A 10,702-nucleotide genomic window follows, 5' to 3' on the forward strand; every position below is an offset into this window, starting at 1 on the left:
CCGGCATCTGATGTGGGCAACGTGCACAGGCCACCGCAAGTACACCACACTAAGCACGCCTGGCATGGCGGGGCCGCGCACTGCTTGATAAGATGGAACTCAGGTTACCAGTTGAAACAGAGGAGAGCTCCATGCGCGTGTGTGCAGAAGGGGGTGCGTTGCGGGCACTGTTTGTGGACATTCGCACGACTTACAGCTCGTGTGCAGAGGGCTGGCGATTACCGCAGGGGCAAATGCAGCGCAGCAAGGGGGGGGGGCACACGCGGACGCAGGCGGGGCTGGACAGGAGGGGTCCTAGCAGCGGCTACGAGGCAGTTTGTGCGTGATTGGAGCGGCCAGCGGGGCGGGAGGTGCTCTGCAAAGGCTGCGCCGCAACGGCTGCACGACCCATCCGCAAAACCAAGGTGTTTTCGGTCTTGGGACCATGCATGCGCCTTTAACATGTGTTAGGGAGGTGGAATGCAATCCACACGTGCTATCAGAATGCGTATTGAAGGGCAACTGGGCTGCCCTATGAAACACAAGCATGGTGCTGCAGGTTTTGGATGTGGATGGCACCTGGAAAATGCCACCTACCGCACACCATGGCAGCAGGAACGGCACCTCGCATGGATGCGTGGTGCTGTTGAGAACAGCAGCTTAGAACTTTGCAATCCTGGATGAGCATTACGCTGCACCACATCCGGCACAACAACAACTTGCTAAAACCACCGTCTGTGCGTGGTCCACGCATGTGTACGTGTGCAGGAACCCGTCAGTCACAAAACTCGGCCTTCCAGGCTGCGCCGCTGGAGCGCAACGGTGCGGCAACAATGACATGAAACACTGTGCAGTGGGCCGCGGGCGCGGCGGCTAGCGGGGCCGCGCTGCGCCCCAGTGGGGACGTGCGCCTGTGAGGCGCGGTTGCGCAGCGCAGGCGTGCACGCGGCACGGCACATCAACGTCAGTGCCTACAGGAGCATGCCAAGCTTGATCGCAGCAAGTTGTGTGCGGTTTGGCGTTGGGTAGCCCCTGTGCGGCCCCGCCAAATGCACAGAATGAATTGCGCCCGCGCACAGGGCGGCGGGCGTTTGATTGACCCTGGTTGTAAAGAACAGGAATGACCTCGCTTGACCATGGCCGTTAGGGGGGGGACCATGCGTGCGTCTCGTTCAGTCAGGTGCATGCCGCCCCGCCTGTCGGTCGCTGCAGCCGGGTTAGGGCCCACTTAGTATAGGCAGCGCAGCGGGAGCAGCGGCCTACAGGCTGCGTGTGGCAGCCATGCCTCGCTGTGCGCTCGCCTGCAATGTCACTCAAGACCACACCTGACCCCCTCGGTTTCCGGCGCGCTGCGTGTCTTGCCCTGTCAACGCAGAAATACGCGGCCACGCGGCTGCGGAAGTGCTTCAGAGCACCCGGGCCCCTGTGCGTGGCGTCAGCAGCCCCGCAGCGGTGCCCACAGCCTTCCTCGCGCCCCGGCGGTGGCCGACGCAGAAGCACAGGCGCCGCTGCCAGTCCCAGCCACGCAGCAGCAGCCCCACAAAGCAGCGCGGCTGCTTCCACTCAGCACGCCCGCTCGGCGATCGGCGCCGCAGCCGTCCGCCGCGCCCGCGGCAGCGGCGGGCGGCGCGGGGGCACCCTAATTCGAGAGCAAGACAGCCCTCGGTGCTCATCGCCGCTCCTTGCGGGCCAGCAGCAGCAGCCCCAGGTACGTGCCCGCGTGCACCACCAGCAGGTATGCCACCAGGCCCAGGAGGTACACGTAAGACGGTGACGTCATCCCAAAGTACCGCAGGATGGCGTCCATTTCCATGACGCAGCCAGCGCCGGGTGACGCCAGCGCCTTGGCGAACTGAGGGGTTCCAAATAATGGGAGAGAGGGGGAGAGCGCGTGGGATGGCTGGGGAAGGAGCGAAGTCGCACGCGCGACGCGGCTGCCTGGTGGTGCATGTGCATGTTCAATAGCCCTCGAGCGGCGCGGGGGAGACCAGCAGCCGCATGTGAGGGCCGCGCCAGCTGGCCCTCACCAAGGGGCCGTGCAGCTGCGGCGTCGCGGGCAGCAGCCCCCTGATAGCGTCCACCATGTCCGGCCGCGCCAGCCCCGACGCGCAGCTGAAGACCGCCGCCTCAAACTCGGCCTTCAGGTAGGCAGAGTAAGCAAAGTTGACCGCGCTGGCGTAGCGGAAGGCGGACAGCCACTGGAAGCGCATGTCGGCGAAACGGATAATGAAATTTGAAAAGTACATGTTGAAGGCGCTCCACACAACTGCGGGAAAAAGGGCGTTTGTAGGGAGGGGATGACGAGAGCGATAGGCAGCGGAGGTGCAATCCAGCAAGCCCGTGACAATGGGCCGTGACGGAGCGGTGCAAGGCGTCCAGCCCCTGCATTTGCCGAAGGCTCTCCCATGCCGTGGCGAGGAGCGCGAGTGCGCCCGGATGCGAGAGGGCGGGGCTCACTGGTGAGCAGGAAGGAGGCGTCCTCGTTGGGCATGATGATGGAGGCCGCGGATTGCAGCTGGAGGTGGGTTTCGGGGTTTGGGGTCGGGGGCGAGACGGTCAGGGCTTGGTGTCGGAGGTGGGTTAGGCGGTGCGGGGCGGAAGGAGCCCCTAGCAGTCAGCAGGCATGCACAACACTGTGCCTGCAACGGCACTACCCCCCCCCCCCTCCAGCTGCCTATCGTCTGAGGAACAGCGCCGCCCGTACCGCCCGCCGCACCTGCTGCGCGATGAGGTACAGCAGCACGCTGGCCGCGCCGTTGGTGGCCACAGAGTAGGTGGACAGCCGCAGCCCGGTCATTCCATAGCAGATCAGGCTGCAGACCTGCAGCGGGACGTGTCAAAGTGGCAAAGTTGACACTCGGCAAGGGCTGCCCACTGCTGCAAACTAAGCATGACTACACTGTCTGCAGCCAGCGACATGCTGACGAGGGCTGCGGTGATGCGTCGCCCCCGCTGCCAGGCGACTGTGTCCCTTGAGGCAGCCACCGGGTTGATTGCGCTGAATTGTCACGATAGGCAGCACAAACGGTAGGCCCCACCCTGGTGCTTTGCCGCTGCTGCTGCTGCTGCTGCTGCCGCTGCCGGTGACGGTGCTGCTGCCGGTGACGGTGCTGTCCCGTCCGCGCAATTCCAGGGCACGCACCAGCACGTTGGCGAGAATGAAGGGCAGCACCGCCAGAGTCTTGGCAGCGTAGTAGGGGGAGGGGCTGTACAGCCGCGCGCTGATGTCAGCGGTGTAGTGGCGCTTGTCGGCAGCATACAGGCTCATGTAAACATACCTGTGGGGGGTTGATGGTGCCAGAGTTTGGTGGGGTGAGCAGTTGCAGTTGTGGGAGCACACGGTTTGCTGTTCAAACCGTGGAAATGCGCGCCCCAGCTGCAGCTAGTGCCTCGTGCCCGCAACCACACACCCAGTCGCACCACCCCAGCGCACTCCCAACTCACGGCATGAGCAAAAACTGCAGCGCCATGATGAACAGCACGTTGATGCGGTTGCGCACGCCGTCCACGCCGTCGCCGTCGCCCATCCGCCAGAACACCAGGCCGCACACCACCCCCATGTACGCAAACAGCAGCATGCGGCCGGCCACGTCGGCCGGGTTGCGGACAGTGCCCAGCATTTCCCGCCACACCAGCGCCCTGAGGGGGCGGGAGGTCACAACTCAAGTCAAGATTTGGGCTGGGAGACGGCGGGGCCCACGTACGGCGGCACACTCCGTGCCCTGGGGTGCCTGCTGACCCCTGTTTGCGCGGCGCTGCGGATGTCCTGTCTCCCACTGCTGCTGCTCACGGGCCGAGCAGGCACCCAGCGCTGTTCGTGCCGCGTGATCGCGTGCAACAAAACAATTGCTGACATACCGATCGCTGGTTTACGCAGTGGACCCCCAACCTCACCCCCTCACCTGAAGGTGGTCCACCAGCTCGGCCGCCGCCGCTTGTCGGGCAGTCCCGGCCCCGCCCTGCCCCCGCTGCTGCCGGACACGGGGCTTGTGCTCTCCACGTCGACCGCCACAGTGTGCTTCACCACATCCGGCAGTCCCGCCCGCTCCTCCCGGACCGACCCGTTCGCCGCCACGACCAGCGCCGCCGGCCGCGCGGCGACCGCCTTGCCGGGCAGGAGGCCGGCCAGCAGCTGCCTGTGCACTGATACGGCTTTGAGCGCGCCGGTGCCGTTCTCGGCTGAAGCGTGGCCGCAGGTTGCCCTATAGTGGACGGAGAATTTGGCCGCTGCATCCGCCAGCTCCTCGCGGCTGCTGATGGTGTTGCCGCCGCCCAGCTGGCAACGAGGTTTGTTCAGGCGGCGCGGGACGACGCAGGCGCGTGAGGAAGGCACCCGCATGCCATGCAGATAGATGGCGGTCTGACAGCGGCGCCGACCTGCCAGACGGTATCACAACCGCTGGGCAGTTGCCTGCCGTTGCATTCACAGAAAATGCACACAAAAACAGAAAACACACACATACACAACACACATTCCGCCGTTTCACACACATTGGTATGCAATGCTACCACCAAGCAGCTGGAACACGCCATGCACATCAGAGACGCACTCAGCGCAGATATTCCACTCATCACAACCCCAAGTCAACCGAGTGAAACCTCTGTCCCTCGCTCCGGCTGCTCAACCCCAAGCTTCTCCTTAGACGACCAGATGCGCCCGACAACCGCAAGGCTGCACTCAGCACGCGTGCGCAGGCATCGGCACCCCCACCTGCGGCTTGTTGATGAACCCGACATTGACGAGGTCCATCACCCAGTCGCACGCCGTGCCGTGCACGTCAGACTGCCACGGCCCCATCCCTATGGACTCGAACCAGTCCACTATCCTGTCGCAGCCGCCGGCGTACAGCAGCATGCCGCCCGACAGGAGCGAGCACGTGTCGAACGCCGCCCAGACCGCCGCGCGCGGCTGGTGGATCGAAGCGACGATCGTGAGGCCGCTGTCGCGCGCGCGATCGCGCAGGTGCTCCACCACCGAAAGGGCCGAGCAGCTGTCCAGGCCGCTGGTCGGCTCTGCGGCGCGGCGCGGGGAGTGCCGGGGGCATCGGGCGCGGCGGCGGGGTCGTGAGGGGCCGGACTCGAATCCGGCGCGGCAAGCGCTCGAGTTGGGGGGCGCCCTCGGCCCCGAGAGAGCCTCTTTGTTGGATAACATATCCAGCTGCAGCCCGTGCAGTTGCTGCGCTATCGATGCATGCGGCCACCCTAGCATACACCAAATCGTCTAGAAAACCCAGGGGCATTCCGAAATCCTCACCATCCAGGAAGATGATGCTCGGCGCCGCCAGGATGCCCACCGCGATCGACACGCGCTTGCGCTCGCCGCCGCTGAGGCCGCGCAGGCAGAGCCCGCCAGGCAGCACGCCGCCCACCTGGCGCGGGGGCGTGGCAGCCGGGGAGGCCACAGCTCAAGCAACAGCTGCCGGCGCAGCCCAGCCCCTGCGCAGCATTCACCCACGAGCTGACAAACCCGCTCCCCCGCCTGCGTCACCACACGCCCTCACACCACCCGCCCTGCTTTGCCAGGGACCCACCAGCGTGTCCCGCGCGTGCAGCATCCCCATGGCCGCCAGCACCTCGTCGATCCGCTGCGCCGTCTGCTGCTGCGGCGTCCCCCGCGGCAGCGTCAGCGCCGCGTGCAGCGCGCACGTCTCCCCCACCGTCATCGTCGGCAGGAACGTGTCCTCCTGCGGCACGTACGACACGTGGCGCGCGAAGCTGGCGCCGCGCGCCACGCCGTTGACCGACACCGAGCCGGTCAAGCGCCCGACCGACTTGCGGGCCGCGAGGATGTCGAGGAGCGTCGACTTGCCCGCGCCACTTGGGCCCATGAGAGCAAACATCTCGTAGGGCCGCGCGACGCCGCTCACATCCTGTGGCGCGGCAGGGTGATCGAGCGGGTATACGCGCAGGGGGCAGGCGTCGGTGGGCACGCACGCCGGCCGGGCTTGCTGCAGCCCCTAGGCTCTGAGGGCTGCAAGCAATGGTGGTTTTTGAGCTCGGCACCCCTGATCAAGGCCATACGAATCACTAGGCAGTGATCCCTTGACAACCCTGGGTCGGCAGGGCAGACACCAACGGCAATCGCTGCGCGCGCAAGCCAGCAACTCAATCTGGGCCCTGGCCGGGGGCCGTGCAGGGGCCCCGGCGCACCTGCAGCACCGTCTTGACCCCGCTCGGCGTATTGTACGCGCAGCCGAGGCCGTCCCACTCCAGCAGCAGCGTGGGGCCGACGTGTTGGTTCTCCCGCCACAGCTCGCCGCTGGTTGGCCGCGGCAGCGCCACCTTTGGAGCCGCGCCCGCTGCGCGGTGGAGCGCCAAGCACCGCAGGGCGCGTTAAATGCGCCAACGCTTGGAATTTTTTGACTGTGACCCCGACCCATTCGCTGTCACCGCGCTTGCGCGTGTTTTGGCATGCATCCTAGCGGCTCAGCGGCTGGGCCTCGGCCACCCGGCGGGTGAGAGCAGCCCCCCCGGCCACCGCACCTCTCCAGAAGAACAGGGCACCTAACAGCTTGCTCCATAGCTCAGGTGCAAGACGCGCCAGCGCCTTCGCGAGCCAGTAGGCGGAAAACAAGTGCGCAAAGACAAGGCAGGGCACCCACATCGAAAGCCCTGCCGGGTGAACCTCCGCCATCGTGCTGATAATGAATTATTATCAAGTTTTATAGCGGTGGGCACGGCACGGCGGTGATTTGCGCCAGGCTCGGTCCTGACGGTGTGTGAGAGCCGGTGTCGGGGCCTGTGCACGGGTGATTAAGGCCTTCAAAGGCCCTTTCAAGATCGCGAGCACTGCCGGGCCCTTTCTGCTCGGTCACGACTTTGGTGCCACTCACCCGACCTTTGGCAACCCGCGCGGCAACACACAACGGACTGACCCGAGCGCTTCCCGTCTAGGAACTAAAAGAGCGCGTTCCAAAACTTCCCCATTTATCTAGCGTGCTATCGTGCAGCCCAACCGAAGGCGCCCCACTCGCGCATCTGCCGCGGCGTGCTCTCACCATGGGGCGCTTCCGCCATGGGGCGCCCCACTCCGCGGGCGCCGTCGAGCAGCTGCGTGCCGCGTCCCCTGAAACAGAAAGACCCAAACTCCTTGGCATGCACCAGGCCCTGTTATGTGCCCCTTGGACGAGGCCGCCCTGCCATAGTTCTCACCCGACTCAGGAGGGGTGATCCTCGAGAGATTGACCGCGGATGCAAACAACGCAGCGCGTGGTCGACGGCGTCACTCAAATCGCACATGCTGCTCGACGCACATCAATCGAGCGCCTGTCTCTTGCTGAAGGGCCGGTGCGGCGCCCGTACTGAAGGCAGCAGTTCGCCCGGCCCCGCCAGGCGGAGGCCAACGAGCATTGCCCAATCCACCCCTTTGATGGCAGCCCCGCTCAGCGGCGCTGTCCGGCGCCCAGGTGGCGAGTCCACTTGGGCATGCTCCACTTGGCGTCAACCAAGCAGCAGCTCCACCTGGTCACCGGTGCCCCTGCCCCAGCAGCTGCCCCAAGGGCCACTGCTGTGCGGTCTTCCAGTCTGTCCCAACCCCTACCGATTCCCGCCAAAAAGGTGAATTACCCAAGCAAAAGAACAGCGACACCACACCAACGTCCTCCTGCCTAATGACTGCAAATTTGGTGCCAAACAACACCCCCGTGCATACGAGCAGGCAGAGCAATGAGGCCGAGGGGCATGAGGCAAATGGCAAGCCAAGGTGCAAAAAGATGCCGCAGTGCTGCAGTGGAAAGACATTGTTGTGCCAAAGGTGGATGCATCAGAGAATCAGAGTTTGAAGCCGCTGCCACAACGCCAACATGTCCTCCAGTGAGGTCTCTTGCAGGAAACACTGCCGCCCTGCCGCCGCGCCAGCGGAAACAGCTCGAGCCCAGCAAAGTCTCGTCCGCTCCTGCGCCACACGCGCCCGCGACCACGGACCCTCACACTGCACCGGCAGCAGCCGCGCCGCGCCGAGCACGGCCGCACGCTCCGCTCCCGCGCAAGCGCGCGCGCGCGTCACATGAAGTCGTCGGCGCTGCGTGCCGGCAGGTTTGAGTAGAACGCGCGGAACCCCATCACCCCGGGCACCCCCCTCAGGAAGGGCGGCCGCAGGATGTAGCAGATCGCCACAAACGCGCCCCAGCCGAGGCCGGCCCACCAGCAGAACGCGAACGCGGAGAGCAGCCCCGCGTACAGCCAGGCGCACGCGACGAGGTCCTTGCCGCTGGCCATCGAGTAGAGGGCCTCCGCGGTCGTGGTGACGTCATCGAGGATGTTCTGGGCCAGCAGGGCGTACTGCGGGGCGGAGGGGTTGCGGGCGCGAGGGGCTGGGGTGCCGCTCAGGCGCAGTATGTTGCGGAACGGCTGCTGTGTGGAGTCTCAATCACAGGTGGCCGGCTGCACGCAGGCGACTATCTTGGGCAGTGTGCCGAACGCGAGTCAAACACGCCAGGGTAGGCGCGAAGGAGGCCGCGTGATGTGCCCTCTGCCTACGCTTGTCAACACTTTGGAGAGCCACCCCAAGCGCCCGCGCGCCTGCCGCATGTGGCTGCTGTGGGTCTTGAGCAGCCTCATCAGCCCGCTGAGTGACGTCATCTGGTCCAGCAGCCCCTCGATCGCCGACAGGTCCAGGTCCCCGTCCTGCAGCTGCCGCTGCAGCGCCTCCAGCGTCATCTCCTCCTGAGCCTTGCGGCGGCGGCCGCTGGCGGCGCCGCCACCACCACCCTCGGTGGCGCCGCGGCGCGCGGCCGCGGCTGAGCTTTGGGGGGACGCGGCGGCGTCGAGGGCGGCGGCGTGGGGGTCCTTCGGGCCGCCGCGGAGCTGCTCCCGCAGCATGAGTGCTGCTCGGCGGTAGCTGCAGCAGAAGCCGAGGGGGCAGAGCGATGAGGAGGATTCAAGGGGTGGCTGCGGCGTTCTTCAGCAGCCGCATGTGCAGCCTTGACAAGCTGCATTCATCAAACGGCCGTCCAGCTGTCCGTGCCATTCTGGTTCAAACCATATCAACACCCGCAGTCCTCCAACCATGCGTGTGCACGTGCACACGCCGACAACGCACACAGCCGCACGCACCCACCTCTCCTTCGCCTCCATGCTGCTGGCCGCCTTTCTCTGCCCAGACAGCGCCTTCGACAGATCCCCCACCGAGTCGCCGCTGGCGAACTCCTCTTCCTCCTCCTCCTCATCGTCCTCATCGAGGGGGCAGGCCACCTCGAACCCCACGATGCCTGCGTGAACCTGGGGGGTGGTTAGGGGAGAGGGGTGAAAGATGCTGAGATTACTTGCTGGTGCGATTGCTGTGTGTGCGGTGCTGGTGTGTGTGTTTTGTGCGTGTAAGAGAGAGAGGGGGTGTGGCGAGTGCATGTGTGCATGTGTGCATGTGTGTGCGTGTGTGCGTGTGTGTGTGTGTGTGTGTGTGTGTCTTGTGCTGATTACTGCATTGCTGATTGGGGTGAGCGAACAACCTGCATGCAAAAACCACAAGGTCCATACGCCTTTGCCAGCTAAAACACAATTGCAATATGCACTTGAATGCTTCCCTGACCACTCACAAACACACACACAGATGCACCATCACCTGCAAGAAGGCCAGCCGCAGCATCCACACAGCCATCACCGCGGTGACGCTGAAGAGCCACTCCGCGGGGTGCAGGCAGACGTGTGACAGCACCCACAGCAGCAGCACGTTGCGCCAGGGGCGCTTCCAGAAGTAGAGACCCCTTTGTGTGAGAGGAGATGTGTGTTTGTGTGTGAGTGTGTGTTTGCATGCATGTCAGCGTGTGCGAGAGAGAATGTGTGTGTTTGTGTGTGTGTGTGTGTGTGTGTGTGTGTGTGTGTGCAAGCGCGTGAGAGAGAGGGGGATTGAGGTAGTGTGTGTGTGCACAATCGATGGTCTGAGTCTCTGGGTCAATGGAAGCCGAGTTCACAAGAAGGGCCAGCCCATGGAACACGACCTGCGCTCCCCGCACCCGGCAGCGCTGGGGCAACCCGCAACCACTAGGCGCAGCAGGCACTCACATGGGGTCCAGGCGCTTGGGCACCCATTCGGTGATCTCCTTGAGGCGGTGCAGGTGGGCGCGCACGCGCCGGCGGCTGAGGCGGCCCCGGAGACGCGGCAGAATCTGGGGGACACAGCGTGTGGGGGGGGGCAGGAGAGCCACGTTTGATGTGTGTGTGTGTGGGGAGGGGGAGAGGTGGGAAGCTGTGTTTTGTGTGGAGGGGGGGGAGACGGAAGGCATGCTTGGTGAGTATGTTTGCGGGGAAAGTCAAGTTTGGTGTGTGTATGTGGGGGCCAGGGCATGTGGGGATGGGGGGTGGGGGGTGACGGGGTGGCGACTCCGGCAGGTGCCTGCAGCCCGTGAGCTCTCAATCACCTGCTGTCGGCGCGCCAGCCGCGGCCACAACACGCTGCACTCCGCCACTCGCCACTGGCGCCGCGCTCCGGACACATCAAATGCCCCGCCCAGCTCGGCAAGCAGCAGACACAGAAGCGGGAGAGCCCCGTCAGCGGGAGCGAGCCCACCCACCCGCTTGACCACTTGGGGGGGTATGCTGGGGCTGGCCTCCGCAAGCCACCGCCCCACCAGCGCCTGCGCCTCAAACTCCAGCTGCTCCCCGCTGGCGCACGCCCGTATCGATGACGTCAGCATCGCCAGCGGCAGCGGCGTCAGCAGGTAGCTTCCCGCCAGCCGCGCGGCGCCGAGCCAGCCGGACCAGCCGCACCAGCCGGGGGCGTGGCGGG

The 10,702-nt window shown here is 65.2% G+C and overlaps 2 protein-coding genes across 2 annotated transcripts; both read right to left on the reverse strand.

Moving 5' to 3' along the window:
- Nucleotides 1-1,648: 1,648 nt before the first annotated feature.
- MNEG_7348 (hypothetical protein) lies at nt 1,649-6,613 on the reverse strand (the record flags this gene model as incomplete). The annotated part of the gene is made up of 12 exons (XM_014044179.1): nt 1,649-1,831; nt 2,007-2,245; nt 2,437-2,494; nt 2,696-2,800; nt 3,122-3,257; nt 3,424-3,618; nt 3,882-4,255; nt 4,691-4,992; nt 5,234-5,348; nt 5,511-5,849; nt 6,130-6,278; nt 6,463-6,613. 12 exons carry the CDS (start codon nt 6,611-6,613, stop codon nt 1,649-1,651), a joined length of 2,346 nt encoding a protein of 781 aa, XP_013899633.1.
- A 1,367-nt stretch (nt 6,614-7,980) lies between these two features.
- Nucleotides 7,981-10,610, reverse strand: MNEG_7349 (hypothetical protein; the record flags this gene model as incomplete). Its single annotated transcript, XM_014044180.1, has 6 exons — nt 7,981-8,259; nt 8,458-8,818; nt 9,038-9,198; nt 9,539-9,680; nt 9,979-10,082; nt 10,488-10,610. The coding sequence occupies 6 exons, from the start codon at nt 10,608-10,610 to the stop codon at nt 7,981-7,983; spliced, it is 1,170 nt and encodes a 389-aa protein (XP_013899634.1).
- Nucleotides 10,611-10,702: the final 92 nt, after the last annotated feature.

Source organism: Monoraphidium neglectum, assembly GCF_000611645.1.
Source record: "Monoraphidium neglectum strain SAG 48.87 unplaced genomic scaffold scaffold01291, whole genome shotgun sequence".
Taxonomy (NCBI): domain Eukaryota; kingdom Viridiplantae; phylum Chlorophyta; class Chlorophyceae; order Sphaeropleales; family Selenastraceae; genus Monoraphidium; species Monoraphidium neglectum.